Source organism: Carettochelys insculpta, chromosome 13 (assembly GCF_033958435.1).
Source record: "Carettochelys insculpta isolate YL-2023 chromosome 13, ASM3395843v1, whole genome shotgun sequence".
NCBI lineage: Eukaryota > Metazoa > Chordata > Testudines > Carettochelyidae > Carettochelys > Carettochelys insculpta.
Window position 1 is genome coordinate 12,606,166 of NC_134149.1, and position 21,459 is coordinate 12,627,624.

Sequence of the window (21,459 nt, forward strand, 5' to 3'; positions counted from 1 at the left end):
CTGCTTTGGCACTATGCACCAAACAACATGGTCTGTAAGAGTAATTTTATTAGATGTATTTCACTGCTATGTAAGAGACTCCGGTTACCCAAAGAAAACTAAACAAAAAACTTTCATATTTATAAAGTCAACAGGTGACTTGATCTGATCTGGTGGGCCAGGACTTTCATGTCACGTAGCCAAGGAAGTTAACGGTATACACGACGCAGCTGAGCACCAGTTTGTTTTAGATGTGATGGATACTCAAGGCACCAATGTGCATAAGATGGGAGTTCTCATACTTTTTCCTAGTGTGTGCCATTTCTGAAAAGGGACAAGAACACTTTCCAATGCAAGAACTTCTCGTGCTGATTTGGTTAAATCAAAAAGTTTCACAGGAACATACAGGTTTTGTCCAAATTTTTGACAAAAATGATTAGAGTGCTTTGTTTCGTACTTATTGTTTCTTCACTGATATACTATAGCAAATATACTATACTATGGGAGAAAGCAAAGTCAGAACAAAGGAGTATAGCCATACTGAAAAGCAGATCTTCAATACGCTCTTGATGTTGCCAATTTTTTTTCATGTTGCAGAAAATTCCAAAATTTCAACTTTTTCTTCCAAATTGGGATAAAACAATATTTTGAAATATCGGTATTTCCCATGGAATAGAAATTCCAAGTTTCAACCAGGCCTCATTGGTTAATGTCACCTTGGCATCTCCTACTGTGGTTACATTAACTATCTTGTCTCCCATTTGCAACCATAGAGCAACTTTTTGACAATCACAGTGATTACTTACATGGAAGAGTGACATCAGAAAAGTACTGGAGCCACATGAGGAAAGTACTGGAGAATTTATTGAGATGCACGTCTTTTCCCTTTTTGGAAAATAAATTAAGCATTCTCCTCACTTTGCTCTTTATTTAAATTTCCTCTGTGCTGTTCAATGGACAAAGCTGAATGATGAATTATGCATGCTTGTATATTTGGTATCAAACTCAATCGTCTCCCTTTTGTGGACAGTAAGGCCCCATTGGTTTATGATAACTAAGATGGATCTACAAGATTTGAGTACTTTCTACCAGTAAGCCACAACAATCTTTTGGATCGTCTCTAATCCAATAATTCCTTGGAGCATCTGATCATCAAGCATCCTTGGATCATCTTGGAGATATGATCAGGACTATTTTCTTGTCTCTTTAATCATTACTAGTCTGCTTAAAGAGGGCCCAAATATGCTGGCCTTCAGGAAATGGTGTAAGGTAAAACTGCTAGGATTTGGAACCATGCAAGTAGAGCATGTCCTAAGCACTTGTAGATTACAGCCAATATAGTTTCAGGAAAATGGTAATGTGATGATAATCGTATAGTGCACATTTCAACATTTGAAGAACTTGACAAAGGAGGTAAGAGGCTCTGTCCTGATTTATAGATAGGGAAACCGAGGCAAAGCAGGCAAGACAACCACAGGCCAGCTGCAGAGCTAATAACAGAACCCACATCCCCTGAGCTCTGTGTTCTAGGATACATGACCTGTCATGTACAAACCTATGGCAAAAGCTGGAATGACACAATAACTAAATCTCCACTGGAGGTGCCCATTATCAGACTGAAAAGTCCTCTCAAGCATAATACAGCTACTAGAACTACTCAGCCTTGCTTTGCCATTCATCCACCCATAAAACTTACAGGAAGACAATTTGACACAGCTATCTCCAAAAGCACAGATTACTTTACACAAGATGTCAGAGCAGATATTTACCATGTTGACAAATGTAGTTCTAAGAGACATAAAGCAAAGAACTAAGATGACACAGGGCATAAAGTTTAGAAGCATAAAGTTTACAAAAACTTGGGTGTTAAGAAAAGTTACCATGACTTCACCATTGATGTTACCTTCAGTTTAAAAAAGGACATCAGGTAGACACATTTGGGGGTTCGTTTCATTTAGCAAAGCTTCATGCTTCAGTAATTAACCATCAGATGGCTTCAATTCTTGATTGGCAACATCTCTGTTCTCCAGCAAGAAAACCCACAATCGCACAGAAGTATGAGAAGGCAAAAGTCACCCTGAAATGCAGATTATTTTCTACTCTGTATTTCACAGGGCTTCCTGCAGCTGGGGCTGCTGATGAGGCTCCATGTGTGTGGGGGTTGCGGGGTCCCCCAACCCCAGCCCGGGTCCCACAGCTGGGGATGCTGGTGTACATCTGCACCCCAGTTGGCTCCCAGCTGCAGGGCTGCTGGAGCCCTTGCTGGCAGCCCCCAGTCATGGGAACCTCAGCCAGGTGGTGGGGAACCATGTCAGCCTTGCGGCAGGCAGCTGGCTGGAGTGTGGAGCCACAGCCATGGGGACCCGGGTGGAAGTGAAGGCGGAGGGAAAAGGAAGCTGGCTGAGTACTGTCTCCTCCTTTTGTTTTGTTTTGTTTTTTTTTAAAAAAAAAACAAAAACATTGAGCAGACCCTTTAATATTATGGGATAATTTCCGAAGTAAAAGGATACAGAGTATGAAGAGTCTCAGAACCTGGCCCTTATGTTATCCTACAATGAAATATCAGTAAAGGGAAAAGGTACAAAGAATATTTCTTATTTAAAACAATTTGTGTATGGTATATTATTTGGAGCACTGAGCTGGTTTAAATGCTCAGAGAACTAGAAATACCCAATAACCTATAGATCCATATCACTCAGAAGGCTAATGATGACATGAAAAATAAAATTTGGTTCCTTTAGGTCTGATGTGAAGGAGACATCCTTGCAAATAAGTGTTGAGCTGATTTTGGTACAGGATAGCCTTTCATTGAAAAACATACCACATCTTTCAACTCAGACTACTGATTAATTTGACTCAGCAGCTTTTGACAAGTTTCTGCTGTTCAAAGATTTTCATTTTATAGTGCACTTTATTTTTATAAATATATATATATACATAGAGAGAGAGAGAGAGTCGGAAAAGCCCTAGACTGTTTTCGAATTCCCCTAAAGGGAATTCTAGACCATTTCCTTGTTACTTACTATGGGAAACTGCTATGAGGTGAATGAAGATTGCATGGCTTATGGACTTCCAAAAGGCAAAGATCATACAGAAAATACAATTTTAAAATATATGAAAGCAAATAATAAAGTGTCTTCGAAAGACACTAGTGAGAAAACAAAAGATAGAGAATATACTGTGATATTCATGGCTCAGGTGTGTTTTTATTTTCATGTGAGACAATCAGGCTGATTTCCATGGAAGCCATCTCTGTAGTTGCTTAATTTGCAGGCAAAATTGCCCCACTGTGGATGACACCAAATCCTGAATAATTAGATAGGACACCAGTGCTGTGTGGATAGAACACCAATATTTCTTGATTCCAAGGTACAGCTGTGTTTTTTAATCTTTGAAACGAAAGGGCACAATGAGAATATTTAGGTTAAATGTTAGAGGAACTTCATAAATCTGCAAACAATTGGATAATGGGACAAGTCTCTCTGGAATTCACCAATGGGGTTATTCAAGGCAAGACTTAAAATTCAGCTATTGATAGTGCTATAAGGAGAATATGAAATGTCTCCAGTCACAAAGCAAGGGGAGATGAAAGAATAACTGAAAAGTGGTCCTTCCCACCTCCATTCTGTACACGGCAATATTTCTTATGTAGCACCACTAGAACTCTCAAATGCCAACTGTTTTCCTCCTATTCCTTGTGCATCCTAAATGTTCAGTAAAGGAAACAAAACAATGCTTTTGCAGTTTCTATAGTGAAGCTTCCAAGTGTATATAGAAACATAACTTTACTTTTCTGGTAAATGCATTTACAGACAAGAGTAATAATAGCAATGAACCCAATTTGCTTAGACTTTAGTGAGTTTCCTATGGCAAAGACTGCTTTATTTTCAATGGATTTTTATGCTCCTTAATCTTTGTACATATACCTGTTTTGCTTTTCTAATTTCACAGCTTTTGTGGTATTGTTTCGTTTTGGAGTGAATGGAGATCTGCATGAGGCTAATACCACATTACACGTGCTGGGTAGGCATGGGGAGGTATACATAGCAGTAAAAATAATGCATCGTCCCCACTGCTATGTCCAGGAAAGACTCTGGCAGAAGGAAAACAGTGAGGAAAGGCTGATGGAGTGTCTCTCTCTAAATGTCAACCTACTTACAAATATAAGAGCATGTTGAAACTAACAACATAGGAAGGATTCTAATGAGATGATGTTTACATTCTCTGTGAGATAATGGCTTATTCTAAACCACAGAATTTACAAAAAGATAATACTAATTTGGATGTTTCCAGTCATCTGCAACCAATACCATTAAAAATACCATGGCACCAGTGGTCTCTCTAATATTTTCGATCCATGGGCCCAATAAATTTTGTTATGTGCACCAAAGCATGTGCAGATGTGCACCACCATAGAAATGCATTCTGATGGCTGTGGGCACTCCGCTAATCAGCCAGGAGGCACCTGCATCTCTCCTGGGAAGCCACCTAAATGCTTAGCTTACAGGGAACAGTGCATGACGCTTGTACTATTTGCCATTCTCAGCATAGGGAATCTTGGAAATAGATTGGAAGAGATAAACACAATGGTGAGGTAATGGTCCATTGATTAACAGCCTCCTCTGTAGCAGTGTTTTTGTTCTTGTCACTGTAATAAATCAACCTGTGTTGTTTAACACACTCAGTTTACTCAATGAAACTACCATAAAGGAAAAATACAAAAGCAATGAGTTCATTAGCAGCAGTTTTCACATTTGCTGCTGGTTTAAATTGAAATCCTTTCATTGACTTCATCAGAGATGAGGCCACATTACTCAATTACTGAGCCTAAAGAACAATGAGAAGTCCTGTGGCACCACGAAAGCTTACGCTCCAATACATCTGTTAGACTATACGGTGCCAGAGGACTTCTTGCTGTTTTTGCAGCTACAGATGAACACAGCTACCCCTCTGATACTGGAGCTCAAAGAAGAGCTCAATAGTCCTCCAAAACAATGTTACACTTAAAGGTAAACGTGTGCCACAATGAGAATGTTTTTAAACTGCCCTAAGCACACAGGGAGAAATTCTGGCTGTTTGATGAAGTGAAGGACAGTTTTGCTATTGACTTCAGTGGAGTCTGAAAAACATGAGAGTTAAATACCTTTTTTACGCAGAAGAACACTGGCGTGTTTATGTCCATTTCGGTTCTCCACGTGGCAGGTGTAGTTAGCCAGGTCTGCCTCCCCAACAGCATCAAAGGTTAATGTTAATTCCACTTCTTTCTCTCCCAGATGTTCTTTGAGGAGCCTGAAAGGAAGGATGATGTCTCCTCTTAGTCTGATGGAGACAGAATGCCTATGAAAAGATCACCCTATACCACATGGACTACCTTCTACTTACCCAGCGTGGAGAGACCTGACAGGTCCACCATTCACTGAAACAGAAATAGGAGGATCATACAGAGGGGAAAATGGATATTTGATATTGTGCCATTTAGCTACCAACTCTGTGGCTACTCCGAGGAGCTGCAGCAAGGGTCCGAGGAGTGGTAGGCAGAGGAACAGTTGCTCAGGGTGGCATATTCAGCTCACTTCCACTTGGAACTAGCACACTAAAAGGATCACCTAATTTACAAGCAGCACTGGTGCCTTCTGCAACTTTTCAGAATCATGGAGTGGATCTGTGCCAGGAGGCCACAGTTAAGAGTTACATGAGGCTGCGCTGTGCACAGCGTTATGGTGGAAAACCTATGATAGTAGGTATACAGTGTTGCAGAAAGCCAGAGACATGTGGGGTTCTACTCTGCACCTTTTCTAGGTATGCCATATGGAGGCTCCAGGAGTTGAAGGTCAGTCCTTCACAACTTAATTGGGGTTGATCCTGCTTTGGGCAGGGGGCTGGAGTAGGTGACCTCCTGAGGTCCCTTCCAGCCCTAGAATTCTATGATTCTATGAACTTCTAAGGTCCAAGGAGAAGGGTCTGGGTTGCTGCAATTGTGCAGCATCAGGATTTTCAGTGCTGTTCTCATGCAGCAACTGGATGGCAGGACAGGCTGAAGAGTTTCAAGCCAGAGGATTAATGACTTCTTTCATTTCACAGAATTGTACTAACAGGTTGAACCTCTCTAACTTGGAACTCTCTCATCCGGCAACATCTGTAATCCAGAATGATTTTAGTTAGCCAGACAACCACTTATCATGGGTGTGGCCAAGTTTCCTGTGGTCCCATAAAGTTTGTTTACAGCCACCAGTCCTGGCTCTCTGTGTTCTGTGTTGTTATTTAGCTGTAATTTACCCCTAAATGTCTTCTAAGAGCTCAGTAAACAGTGGCCAACGGAGTTACTTCAGGGAGGAAACTGGCCCCCATAGTGCATTATTGCAAAATATGTGAGAAAAATGGCTCACAAATTCTGCACTCACAAATAATGTAGTATTGTCCTGACTTTATGACAATTTTACATGCATAGCATATGAAGAGCGCAAGTGGATTAAAGGAATGTCTAATTAGCTTGGGTACTGGAGCTGCAAAGCCAAGGAAGCATGGGCTGTAGAAACTGGCCTTCAATCCTGGTGACTTACTTGACTGGCTAGCCCATGCTACAGTTATCCAGTGCTTTTATTGCTTTCTTACTTGTGCTAGCTAGATCAATGCTAGTTCAGGGATGGATATGTGTGCTGCAATCACATCCCTTCACTACAGGAGAAACATTTAAGTTTAAGTTCAAGAAAGAACAAAAGCCCTTCCCCAAGAAAGTTATGCATTAAGCCCCAAAAAGATAGCAACTGACTTGTCATTTGCATTGCAAAGCTAGCTGGAAAAGCCAGCTCCACATCCCCTGCTGTGCCCAGAAATCTTTGATTTTTCATCACAAAAATAGGATCTGAAAAATTTTGGCCGAAACAAAAAAGTTTTAATTTTTGGGTTTTCAATGAAAAGACAATTTTTTCTTCCATGGAAAGGGTATCATTTAATTAAGAAAACATTTCTCCTCACTGAAAAACAATTTCAACATGCAATTTTTGAACCGGTACAGGTCGGGATGGGAGCCCCATTGTGCTCAGTGCTAGATTTTCAGATGCACTCAGGACCAGATTTTCAAATGCTTGGAGCAAATTTTCTTAAGGAAAAGGTATCTGGCAGCTCAAGGTAAAAGTATCTGGCATATTTTCAATAGGGCTCATCACTAAACATCCACTCAGCATGCTGAGCACTTTTGGAAATCAGGCAACAAATTTTGATGCCTAAAGGAGAGTTGATAAATTTTTAAAATCAAATCCAAAATCAGAAATGGCTTCAGCTCCAACATAGTGATCCTGAGTTTGAACAGCCCCTAAATCTGTTGGTGGTTACATCCAGAATCTAGATCTTGACTGCTGCAAGGGTCAGGTCTAGAATTTGGATTTTCATCTTGGTTCCAGTCACTTCAATAATTTCGAGGTGCTTTGGGCTTTTGACTCCAATGCCTCTCTAAATCTCCCATTTAGCGTATGTTAACACCATTATATGCTGCCTCTAAAAACCAAAAACTTATGAGACCTGAGACAAACTCTCAGAAAACATACAGGAGGCATCCACAACATTTTATCTAGTTACACTGTATGTGCTCCACATCTAGCATATCTCTGAACCTTGGAAAAGTTTGAATTACTTCCCCCACTATTTCTTGTGTGCTTCTGCATTTCCTGATTCTGGCAGAAACCGCAAGTGCAGAATACTACAAGAAAAGCAGAATCTGTTTCATTTCTAAACAGAATGGGACCCTCCAGAGAGAAGCTGCTCAGTCCGCAGACTCAAATTTTTGCTTGCTTTCCATCTGTCTGCATCATTAGATGTCCAATCAATTATGTCCAATTACTTTATTAATAATCCTTGTATCTTTTGAGATCATTACTTTGGACTTCTTTGTTAATAAACAATATGCTCCCCAGTTTAGTCCACAAACCACACTGCAGGGAAGAAATAACACAGCTAACAAAGAATACATATGGAGCATTAATCAGAAACACATCATGAGTTTTCAGGGTTTCCCTGGTTTAGATTTATTAAAATTAAAAAATCATACACCCAGTGACAATCAGAAAATAGATTAGAATTAGAATAAAATAAACTATTATTGCAAATCCATTTAAAATTAAAATACCAGCCCTTCATCCTACACTTAAATAAGGCAGACTCATTTAAAAAGAGCTCTCTTAAAAATGATTTGCACTTGGACTGAGAATCATTGTCACTTATCCTGTTGCTAATTAAAATGGCAGAGAAATAAACTCAGTAAAAGGGGATCTAATCATGGAAAGACAAGAAACACTTAAATATTGTGTGGCAGAGTGTGGTAAAGGCAGCAAACTGCAGGAAGCTCTTAATGGGTTTAAGCTTTTCACTTTTAACCAGCAGACTAGCACTCAGGATAAATTCCTTTAAATGTATTACATATTCGCACAGAATATCATAGAAATCATAGAATCATAGGGCTGGAAGGGACCTCAGGAGGTCATCTAGTCCAGCCCCCTGCTTCAAGCAGAATTAATCCCCACTAAGTCATCCCAGCCAGGACCTTGTCAAGCTGGGACTTAAAGACTTCGAGGGATGGAGAATCCACCATCTCTCCAGGCAATGCATTCCAATGCTTCACTTTCACATATTCCAATTCCAATATTGCAAGATGTTTACTCTCTAAGTGGCTATGTTTTGTAACTGATCTGTGAGTGGACAGAGCCATGTTTACTGGGAAGAATAGAAGAATGTTAACAAACTTAGGCTCTAAACCTGCAAAGGGATCCACATACACTGAGAGGACCCCCAGTCCTACTGCTGTCAGTGGGATTTTGCCACTGACTTCATCCAGGGATACACATTTTCATGGCGTATCTTGAAACACAATGACTTGGATGCAGAGCGCTGTAGTCATGGGTCACAAAGTGAGACCCAAAGTGTATATACATGTGGACTTCTTTGCAGGATCAGGGACTTCATTAATCAACATGTCATCTACAGCCACGTCGGTAGGGAAAATGCCACCCTGTGAAATATACTTGTTGGATACATCTGAGGATCTGGGCCAGTACTTCTAAAAGACACAAAAATCCCTAGTTGTTCCCTCAAAAATAGATTGTAGATGAAAGGATACATATGTAGAGACCTGCAAACAGAAGCCATTGAACTAACCCTCCCCATGGCATTCCTCATTCTTTGGCTGTCTACTGTCTTTTAAGATTGCATACATTTCAAGGGAGGGTCATCTTCTTCCTACGTGTCTATAAGGCTCCAGGGCTGATGACAGGCTTCGCTGGGCACTGGAGAACATGGGGAGCTCAGCTCCAAGCTCCTGGAAGGGGTGAGGCCTCAGGCAGCCAGTCCTCAGCACTGCTGAAATCATGCTATGTTTCCTTCTCCAGCCAGCCTTCACACCAGCTGGGCCATGGCACATGGGGTTCCAGAAGTGATTTAAATGGCCTGGGGCTCTGGCGGCAGCTGCTGCTGCTGGAATGGCAGCCTGGAGTCACAGGCCCTTTTACATTGCCAGACCCTGGGCAACTAGCCCCTTTCACCCCACTCCAACCTTCCTCAGTTTGTCGGCAGCCTTGTAAAGCACACCCTAAGGGCATGTCTGTCCAGGAACAGTGAAGCTGATGCATAAACTGCAGAAACCTGCCTTGATCCAATGATTTGGCTGGCTAGCCCATGCTGAAGTGTGCGCTGCCATGGTTTCATTGCTCTGTGTCCTGAACCAGCTAGATTAATGCGAGCTCAGGCGTGCCCACGCGAACTGCAGTCACATCCTGTTATAGACCCAAACATACCGCCTAAAGACCAGTTATTTGCGTTCTCCTTCTCATAGCGGAATGCAAGTGTCACACTTTCTCTGAGCATTTTGCACCTGCTAATTGACTTGTGTGGGTGAGAGGGCAGAGAGTAAGTCTAATCAGTAAGGCAAAATGAGGCTTTCAATTTAAAACGTCCCCATTCCCATCCTTTCATGCATTGAATGGGAATTAAATTACGTCCATTTAAAGAGAACTGAGAAGACAAAAAAGACAAACACATTTCCCAAGACGAGCATTATAAGGGATTTATAAACTGTTTTATGAAGTCGCATCAGGACAAAAATATTAGCAATTGAGGGCGTGATGTGTAAAGTGAGACTTATAGCAGACAGTATTTCTCGGCTGTGGCAGAGGAATAGAACTGAAATTCAGTGAGAGCTCTTTGGATAATCAGACACAATTCACAACTCTGCAGGCAGACCTTGAGATTATTATTCCTTATTTAATAGCTCTGCTTCAATTTACATGACATTTTTATCACAGTGCAGCTATCCCATCCTGGGGCAAGAAGAACATGGCAAGGACTCATCCTCCCTTTCACCTGCCCCCACCCCTGCTTTTCTATTCTTTGGTGAGTTGAATTTAAGGGGAGATGGGTAGGAAAGGACCATTCTCACTGAGGGCAGGTCTACACTAGCCCTGAAAGTCAATTTCATATATGTGATACTAGCTACAGCAAATGTGTAGCTAGAATTGACATTTTGGAAACTGACATTTGACTGCGTTCACTAAGGACAGTTGATAGCGTTTCTCCCATCAACTTTCCTTTACTCCTTATGATAGTGAGGAGTACAGGGTTGACTGCCAACCCCAGACAGATTGATTTCACGCATCTTTACCATACATGTGAAATCAAACTCGAACCCTGACCAGGTCAATCTTCACTGTGATGTAGACAAGCCCTTAGAAAAAGAATGCCCTGCATGCAAGTGCTAACCACTATCTCATGGTAATCAGACCTCATTCTCTTTGTCATGCAATCTCATAACCTTTTGCTAAATAATTCCAGACCCAGTTCTACAGCCCTTACCTATGCTGAATAGCAGTTACCTGGGCAAGTATACAACTTGAAAACGAATATACCTGAATACACACTGTAGTGATCTCCTAAGAAAGCACAGAGTAATTCCCTGTCAATTGAATAGCATGGGTTCTCTGGAGTGTTGCATGATTATGTACAAAAGACCTTACCAGCTATATTAAATTCTCTTCAGAACAGAAAGGAATAGCTTAAATCTTCGGTAGACGAAAATATCTGAAGTAGCTAGGGAAAACTGAGATTAATATTGAAAAGCAAAGGGATGGTCTTCTAACTTTCTATACAGAATAGAGATACAGCTTGAGAATCTTAGCAAGGGAAAAATGCCAAGAGACTCATTGATCTGAGTGTATCAATGCCTAGTTACTACACATTTATCTCAGCATTTAAAGGGGAACACCTACAGCTGCTACATTAATAGCAGACTCATCGGAAAAATGTCCAGTACTCAGGGCCTACCACTGCTAATCATTTTCTAAGCATCAGCTGCACATCTTTTACCTTGGAAAAGATCAATAACAATGACTGGATGGAGGATATGGGCAAACTTGTAGTGCTGCTAACATGACAGCAGGGTTTTGTGCTGAACAAAGAGGATCTGGCCCACCTGAGATGTTGACAACAGTGGTCACCCTGAGAAAGTCAACTTTTGCAAATAATAACCATGTGGTTGCTGTGGTAATATCCAAATCAAAGAAAAGGCATTAGCACCTACTATAACAGTGCAGGAGCTATTGGCAACCACTGAGCTCTTAATGTTGATTATGTCACAGAAAGACAATTGACGTTATTGGATGTACTTTAGAGAAGACATGCTTGAATTTTATATGCTTATATACTGAGTTAAAGGATTTAAACTTGGGGGGGATATGAAATTAGTTAAGAGGAACAAGTAGGGGCAATGGAACAAAATGCAACTTACTCAAACTCAGATTCAATATAAGAAGTTAAGACACGAACAGATTAAAAACAAATAAAAATTTGTATTCCGTGTTAAGGCCTCACCAGTAGTGTAATGCCATCTCCAACCTGTCCTGCAGAATAGAGTGCACGCTGGGTAGCAGGAAGGGAGCATAATCAGATCATGCTATGTTCCAGCAATCACTGGCAAGTATGAACAAATTCATAGCAGCCAATCTGACTTTCACCATCCTCTGCTGCACTGAGCAGAGATCCACTGTAGCAGGGAACCTAGCCCACAGTACCTCTTGAGACAAGCTTCTTGTCAGCCCCGTAAAGGTTTTGTACTTCCTGGAGGATTTTATTGGGTGCCTCAGAAACTCATGATGGCCCTTCCACTACCTTGGGTCTTTTCAGAGGCAAGGGTTTCTGCTTACCGGGCCACTGTCATCATAGGCAAGCATTTGCAGAAGGTGCAGATGCCCCATCCTTCTGTTAGGGTGGCCCTCCAGGGGATGGGTGGGGGGAGCCCAGGCCCGACCACTACTCTGGGCTCTGTCCCAGGGACCCTAGATGGAAAGAACCTGTTGGGGATTTTCCCCTGCCCTAAACACAGCAGCCTTCCTTGGGCCACTTCTCCCATCACTTCCCTTCACCACCTTTCCCCTGTACCTGGATGAGCCACTTCTCTCTTCCAAAACCTCAGTCCACCAGCCTCTATTCCTGGACCACTCCTCTTCTCCCTCCCTTCTTCCCCTCTGTCTTGGGGGAAGCCTTTTATGGTGAGCCAGAAGACATTAACTGGCAGCAGGTATATGATGAGCTTTTTTGCTGCAGATTGATTCTTAATGAGCCCCAGCTGCCCGCCCTGGTTCCTGGGCTGCACTCTGTGAGTCTAGGTGGGCAACAAGAAGGCTCTGACCCAGGTTCCAGTATATTTGCCTTCTCTCCAACTCGGGTAGAATGCTGCCTGTGGTCTGGCACAATAAAGGATATTGATACTCCCGGGTTAAATTCTATGCCCATGCAGTTCTCAAAGAAGTCAGTGGAAGATGAATAAATGTAATTGGGACTTAGTTTGGAATCAACAGATGTTTGAGGGAAGTGACAAAATCATTCTATTGCTATAAAGGAGCTTCTATATTAAGAGTTTTAAAAATGCTCATTAATCAGGTAGCAAGAATTTTATACTAGGGCTCATTACACAGCACAGCAACTGTGCAACAAAAACCCTTCTTACTTTTCATGAGGACTCTTACACATGAGGAAAGTGCAATTTTGGGTCAGTTATTTTGGATTCCTATGATATTTGCAGTTAAAAATGGTTCTTAAGCAGGTGAGTTATGAAAGATGAGAAAAAAACCCCACATTCTTTTAGTGCTTGTATTGATAATTTGTCAATGAGAATTGGAAGCACTGTTGTGGTCTGGGCAAACATAGATGAAGATATGGGTGCTACCCAAAAAGCTCTTAGGGAATTGTTAATGAAGGATGACTACAGAATGCAGGTAACTGCAAACTCCATGAACTACGAGGTTCATGTGGACTCATATAAATTGATGGAGACACACATTAGGAAGGGTTCTTTCCTGTACAACTTTTACAATATGCAATGGTCAGCAATCTGAATGTCTGATGAAACAGAAAAGACACAAGCTGGGTAAGAAAACATAACAATTACTTGTTTCTTTGAAGACAAAAACAAATACCGGCTTAGAGAAGGCACTGGTTAAGTTACAGACACTGTACTTAGCTCTGCTGATTGGACAAGTAGGAGAGAAACAGTGTGGAGATCTCTGGCAGGTGGCCATCCATCTTTAGGATTAACTTTGATACTGAAAATAACATTAATTTCCCAAGAGCAGGCACCTGGGGCAAATGTAGCAGACAATATCATTATAGTTACAGGCCAAAGACAACTCCCAGGACAACCAGAAGCATGTCAGCCATAGCCGAGGGAATTTGGTGACATATCCTCAGAACACATGGATAGCCACATTGTCTTTAGAGTTTATTCAGAAGGAAGGAGTTGAATGACCTAACGTTGCACAGGTTTGCAGCCATCCATCACTTTTATAGACAAGCAAATCATTTTCAGTTCAAATGAAAAACCCGTTAAAGCAGCCTCCATTGAATCATACCATTTTCTTAGCAGTAAAATAAATACTCCAAACAGTACCTGATTTCCCCTTCTCTAATGTGACCTTCTAATTCTTCAATGAATTTTTCTCCTCTCATCCAGTAGATCATTGGGCCTGATTCACCGCTGAATCCAAAGAATGCTTTGCAGGCAATGCTTAGTGGGTTACCTGAGGATAACATACAGAGGGAAGGTTAGACAAATAAGCATGGATGTCAGTGAAGGAAAATAAATGTGAAAATTCTATTGCTAAAAGCTTTCAATAAGGTTCATTGTAAAAGACTAAAGGGAAAAATAGCCATAAGGCAAGAGGGGAAATTACCCTGTGAACTAAAATGTGCAGTGGATAGTAGCAATATAAAACTCATGGGTTATCCATCATTTAAATGTTCTGAGAGCAGTATCACGTGGACACTGAGATGGCAATCGCTAGAAAGGGAAGTGATGGAAAGAATGTTGAGCTGGTTGCTAAAAGAAGAGGACTTTCACCCTGCAAGGTTCTGCTTCTATTCCAAAATTGGCCAGTATCATGAAGCAGTAAGAAGGTCACTAAATCTGTGTGCTAATGTCTACCTTTCTGTAAAGTGGGTGTAATAATTCCTGCTTCACATGGATGTTAATTAGATTGTCATGTGCTGTTCATAAAGCATTTAAAACTCCTCAAGTAAAGGTTGTGTATAACCATAAGGTAGCAATAATACCGATAATGTTCATATCAATTGGATTTGTGGAAAATGATTAAACTCAAACTACTGATCAGGTAATAAAGTAAAGAAACCTCTTTTTCCACTCTCCCAAGTCTTCTTAAAAGAAATGAGAGAACACACAGATACTCTGCTGATGCTCGATTCTCTCCAAGATATCAGCTTCTAGATAACTTTCTGTTGAGACATAACTTAGTCATTCAAGATAGAAGGATCACTCAGTGTTTGGGTTGCCAGGCCAGATTGTTGTTTGCTTTCTAGTTGTAGCTGAAGCAGCCGCAACAGCCACCACCAGTGGATTTTTGAGGAATCTTGCCCATTCCCTGAATAGCTGTTGGATCATTTTCTGCATGCGTATGTCACCACCACACTGCTGGAGGAGGTTGTTGAAGAACCTCTTTTGTCACTAACTCCAAAGAAAGATGATTTACATATGGAGGTATACCTATCTCATAGAGCTGGAAGGGACCTTCAGAGGTCATTGAGTCCAGTCCCCTGATGTCACAGCAGGACCTACTGCCATCCCTGACAGATTTTTTATTTAAATCTATTTGCCCTGGCTCCCTAAATGGGCCCTCAAGGATTCAGCTCACAATCCTGGGCTTAGCAGGCCAAGGCTCAAGCCACCGGGTGATGTCTCCCCCACAATTGGCACAACTGGAGTTAGAGCTAACGTCAGTGTAACAAAACTTTGAACTGGAACTGGATCAAAACTAGCAAGTGGGAAGTGGACTGCAATTTATTTAAAAGAGCTGTCTGATAGGCCAGGCATGGTGGTAGCTGATGATTTTTACACTGAAAGAGAATGGGCACCTCAGTTTTAGAGTTCAACCTGAGAAACTTTGAAGGAGGTGGAGTTCCACAAAATTCTAGTTACTGAGCCTCTCAAAATCAGGACCCTTTGTTTCAACTTGTGGGCTCCCAAAATCACTGGCCACTTTGAAAACTTGGGGTAGAGTGAGGGAAAGAAAATGTGCATAACTTGTCGGAGAAAGGACCTTTTCTCTAGAAAGCACTGAGAAGAAAACCAGAATGTGTATCATGAAAGAATGCTAAATGTGGTTTCATGAAAATTGTCTGTATTACTCTATCTACGACTAGGGTTACACTAGAGACTTTTGTTGACAAAACACACTGCACATTTACACACAAAGTGGCTTTTGTCGACTGCATATTGACAAAACCCAGCACTTTCCCTGACAGGTTTTTGCCTCTCCACTACTAGGCATAACGCCTTCATCAACAGATTTCTGTCGACAAAAGACAAAACAGGTATGTAAATGCCCCCAGAGGCATACACAACAATGGGCAGCCCTGTCTGCTGTGCTTCTGGGTGCCTGCTTTGTCAAGAGAGCAGCCAGGCAGTCCAGCTACTCTGTCGACAGAGCGGAGCATTCTCCTGATTTGGCTGCACTCCGTCAACAGAAGTTTTGTCAGGAAATCTCTTCCTACAGTGACTTCTGTTGACAGATCACTGCAGTGTAGCTGAAGCCTTAGTATGTTTATTTTCTTTGGTTAGTTACAGAACATACTGATATTTATATAGATCATATATTGAAAGTTTGATGTACAAATTATATGTCTACTTTTATTCACTCACACCTTCAGTACTGATCAATGGCCTAACAAAGAGACATAAAGGACTGATAAATGAACAAACTATATGTACCTAAATGTAGAACTGCTTAGCTTCACTCACTGCAAGATGTCATGGGAAATGCTTCTACGACGTACATGAGCTAATCTGCCTTCTTACCTAGGAGCCAATTCTGGGAGGTGCTGACTGGTGTCCTTCCCTTATGCAAGTGAGTATTAGTCTCCTGGCTATCTGAATTTTGCAATTTCTATAGCTGGCCAATGCCTTGTGTACATTCTTATTGTGCTGTTTGCCCAGGAGTTATGATGAACGTCAATGTAAATACATTTTTGTGATTCCTGGTAGGTGGGTGTTCAATCCATGTTTGACTTTAATGGAAAAAGACAATTAAAGCAATGTGAAAAAAGGAAACAGCTAGATGGGTTCTATCAAAACTGACAGTATTTGCTCTTCGCTTGGCACACAGTGGTGGCTGTTAAGTGTTGCTGGAAGAGTTTCTTACAGGATGTTGTTTTGTTCACTCAGCCAGCACATCATCACAGAAACAAATGAAAGAAACACAAATATTCTGAAGAGACGTCTGATTTCTATATGCACAAAGTAAATATCCTGAAGTGATTCATTTAACAAAGAAGGAAAGATTAAAGAAATAGCTGCAGGTCTAGGACTTCTGCTTGTGAAACAAACCTAATGTATGTACATGGGGTTGGCATTCTTTATAGCGACAGGTTTATTCAGTCTGAATTTGCTAGTTATGGTTGTCTTTTACAGCTTTGCTATGCTGACAAAACGGAAAAATTAACTGGGCTCATTAATGTAAAAGTTTGGTTGGAAGAAGCTCTGTCATTTGTGTTCAGCTAGGAATATAAGACTGATCGTAGCAGATCAATCCAGTGATCCAGCTAATTTAATATCCTGCCTCCTACAGTGGCCAGTAGCAGATGTGTCAGAGGAACATGTAACAGACCTTATTTGAGGGAACAACTTGTCTTTTCAAAGCACTGTCAAAAATGGTACAAACACAAGGGGGGTGAAATACCTTCTGCAAACATCCAGACACAGAGTCGCCCCATTCATCACATGTAGACGAAAGACTATGCAATGGCCTGGTACAGTATATTTCACACAGCCTCAGACCAACCAGAAGTAATTTCACTTTTACTGTGCTTGGTCTCTATAGGTCTTATCATCCCGATGTCCCTAATGGCCTAGGAGAGCCTTACAGAACTAGCGTCTGGCTCCACTGCAGTTGGGAGGTGTAAAACAGTAGCAGTGTAGCCACGGCAACAGCATGGACTAGCCCCACCCATGCAGGACCCTGCCTGCATACTGAAGTGGCTGCCGTCCTTGCTGCTATGGCATCACCGCTGGTATTACTCAGTGCTGTAAACACACCTCCCAACTGCAATCTAGATACACCCCTAGGCCAGAAAAGAAGCCGTTTGAAAGAAGCCATCTTTAAAAAAAAACAAAACACTTTATATCCAGACACAAATCTCAAAAACAAGGCAAGCTCTCACCATTCCTCCATCTCATGCTGAGATGAAACTGGCTGCAAGCGAAGCCTGTTTCACTGGCTCTCTGGAAATGACAACCAAATACCATATAGACAAAAAGCAAAGAATGACCTTGTTCCACCTGTACCCATTTAGAGATGTCCTGCCATTGCTGGCAGAACTCTTTAATCAGGGGATGCAATTGGTAAGCGCATCAAGTACCATCCATTGCACGGGCAAGCAAACAGGATCTGGATCGGAAGCAGCCAATCATACAGGTTGCTTACTGACCTGAACTTCTTGGACAACTGGAGAAATAATTAATATATAGCTACACATAATATAGAGTCCTTGTGACTCATCTAGATCAATGTTCAGTGCCCAGATATTTCCGCATAGTTATTCATGTTACACTCTCTTATCTACTTTTCATTTAGTATTCTCTTGCCTCATTGAATTAAAAATAAAAATTTCAAAGAATTTGTGGGCTTCTACAATTGTCTCAATTGCCAATGAACTGCATTTAAATCTGATAATATTTCTCTTTTCTTAATTAAATATGTTGGTTAAAACTTGGGGAACAATTAGAGAGATTCCTGACAAAGCCAACATTGAACCGAGTGTTTTAAGTAACAAAGAGGAAAGAGTAGAAAAGACTGTTAGACATTATTAATTCTCCTTTTTTAGCTAGGGTCACCTTCTTACATTAAAGCCTCTGCTTCCAAGCAGAAGTTTCTTCTTTTGCTTTCTTCCCCTACTCTCTCAATCAGACATGCTGGTTGTAAACTGCCAGATGATAAGGCACAACTGCTGGCAACTGGAATGATGTTTGATAGCTAAATCTTACTGTAAATTTTCAAACAGCGATATGAAATGAATAATATAATGACACAATCAGTTAATATAGATTCTACAGTACATTTTAACATTCCCTTTTGAATTTTATTTTTATAAAAGAGAATTCCAACTAAACCCAGCAAATCCTGCAGCCCGTTTCCTGAAGCAAAACCCCAGTGATTTCACGATGAATGCTGGCTAAGGACTGAGGAAGGGTTTGCAGTGGAATATGGCCGTGTGATTCTGAGTGTGCTTACTGTGGGTCTGGCGTATTGTGAATGTAAGTGGCATATTCTGTATTGCATTTCATCTGAGTTTTACTTCCTCCCAGCCTCAAACAGATGCTGCTTAAAATAGCTCTGCAAAAAGTCTCTAATTCTTTAAAAACTGAAATATCATGGCTAAATGAGTGCCTGGGAGACTGGCACAAGAAAACAAAAGCTGTATATAGATTACAGGATCCAACTGATGCTCACTGACATATCATTTTCTCTACTGGCAGGTGGCTTATTTTCTACCACTTTATTCTGGGTGCTATTTGCACCTGAATGAGCACTTACATAGTTCTTCCTGGCTAACTTCTGTTAGGTTAAGGCTACACTGTAGCCCTCTCTCAAAATATCTTACACAATTTGTATTATACAAATTGCATTAAGTTATTTCAAGGTAACATTTCAAACTCGGTACCAGCCACACAGCCCTGAGGTTTGAAATAAGAGCCTATTTTGAACTTCCCACTATTGTTCCACAACGAGGGGTAGCAGGCACAAAATACTGCACTTGAAATAGGTCTTGAAATAGCCCCAAAATAGAAACCACAGTGTAGCCATAGCCTTAGGCTACAGCCATGCAGCCAAGTTACTTTGAGATAACAGCTGTTCTTTCAAAATAACTTTGCTGTCATGAACCCTACACACACACTATTTTGAAAAACATTCAAAATAGCGGACATATTATTTCAAAATCTGTAAAGCTCATTGCAGAATCAATAGCACCTCTTTCAAAATAACTGTTAAAGCTGTGGGATAATCCTTATTTCAAAATAGCAATTTCTAAATAAGCGCTATTTCATCTTAACAGCACCTATTTTGAAATAGGCGCTGTTTCAGAATAACGGCTATGCGTGCAGACTACGTATTTCAAAATAGCTAAGTGCTATTTCAAAACACATTTTTGTGTGTAGCAGTCTTATTTCAAAATAGCTATTTTGGAATAGCTCATTTAGAAATAGGGCTGCTGTGTAGACCTTGCCTTATTGATTATAACCAGGCCAGACTTCTCTCATGTGCCCAATCGTGGCCTACTACCATGCTTGCCTAATTTTCACCTCTTGGACTTTTCAATAAACTAACCCCCCAAACACTTGTGTCTACTCCCATCCTTCCATAGGTTCTGCTTTAATAAATTAAACAACATTCATACTAAAGTTTTCCAATCCATCCAAATGTCTACAAAACAAAGGCTTCTCTTCCTCCTGCCTGGCACCATTTCTGCTTTGGCATTCCCTACCTAGAGAAGTTTGAGTAGTCTCCACTAGAGCCAGCTCATTTCCAGCAGTGTCTAACCCATGAGCATCCCCACTTCACTGCAGACTTCTACGGCTCTGTAGAGGGCAATCACCTTGATCTTTCCAGGTGTGGCTCAGATTGTAACCAGATTTAGGGGTGAGGCATAATGTTACAGTGATCTTTTCCTTCACTGGACAGGACTCAATTGTCTGTTCCCAAATTGCCTGATCCAAAGCTCATGAACATTAAGGAGGCTTCTTTATAATTGTTATCCCTTGCTCAAACACTCAAAAGCTTGAAAATGGGGATCTTTCGATCCTGGTATGTTCTTTGCACCACATGCACCATATCCATTACTGTTCACAACTAGTTCAACTATTGTTACTGCAGCTTTTCCTTATACTGCAACCAGAGGCTGTCAGTGTCAAACAATCAAAACACAGAACAATTGTCGGAGAGTTTGTCAATAAAGTGACATCTCCTTCACCTGCTCCTCCACATCCCAAAGCATCTCTACAGACACTGGGAGCAGTACAATGTCACCACTCATTTTCATACATGGCTTATTCTCCTCACTAAGCCCAGGCTGGTCATGTCCTTGCATGCGTTGTCCTACCATCTAGTTAGTTATCAGGCTGTAGGTCAGACTGACCTTGGTTGTGCTATATTCTTCGGCATCCTACCTTCTGTTTGTCTTCTGCAGTGTCCCCACCATCATTATCTTTTTGATTATAGCCAGTCCCGTACTCTGAGTCCACATCTTACTCCCCTTTTAAAATCTTCATGTCATACTAGCATTCCATTTTACACATGCCATCATCCGAAGGACTTTCATCACTACTGCCTCCAGCCTTCTGAAGTCTCCTGCATTTAACAAAGTTGCTTCCCAAACACAGAATAATACTGTTAATTTTTTTCACTTTGGTGCCAAATACAATATATTTACCTGCCCAGCATTTCATCCAGTGCAGAAGAATGTAACTAAAGAACTTCTCCTTTAAACAACATCCTTGATGGAACCACTGGGTCCAAACAGACATCTTAGATAGGTACAAGATTATACTTGTTCTGTGCCTTCACCACGGCAGCATAGAGATAGGTACAACGAATAAAAGGTAATAATGACATCATGACAACTTCTGGTCTCAAATCTCACTAACCCATTCTGATTTCCCACCCCAAATAGTTCTGGTGGTTATGTCACTGTAGTCTGCTGGGTCCTATTTTTGGTCTGGCCCTTGTATTTGCAGGATGAGCTCCAGCAAGTCACAATCCTTTTGTGTTTCAATTTATCCACCTCTAAAATGGAGGTAACACATATTTCATAAGGAGGTCAAGGGCTTAATTACTGCTAATAAAGTCCTTTGAGATCCTTGGATCGAAGGTGCACAGTTTGTGTCACTCATTAGGACATGTATTTAAAGTGATAGAGTGCTGTCTCCTCCAGCTAGCT

The 21,459-nt window shown here is 41.1% G+C and overlaps 1 protein-coding gene across 1 annotated transcript in view; it reads right to left on the bottom strand.

Annotated features, from left to right (window-relative positions):
• The window catches only part of IL1RAPL2 (interleukin 1 receptor accessory protein like 2), a 579,631-nt gene that overhangs the window by 21,500 nt on the left and 536,672 nt on the right, over positions 1–21,459 (bottom strand). The window contains exons 7-8 of the mRNA XM_075007869.1: positions 13,904–14,033; positions 5,123–5,268 (exon numbers count right to left, since the gene is read on the bottom strand). Of these exons, the coding sequence (XP_074863970.1) occupies positions 5,123–5,268; positions 13,904–14,033 (276 nt within the window). The remainder of the gene's footprint in view (positions 1–5,122; positions 5,269–13,903; positions 14,034–21,459) is intronic.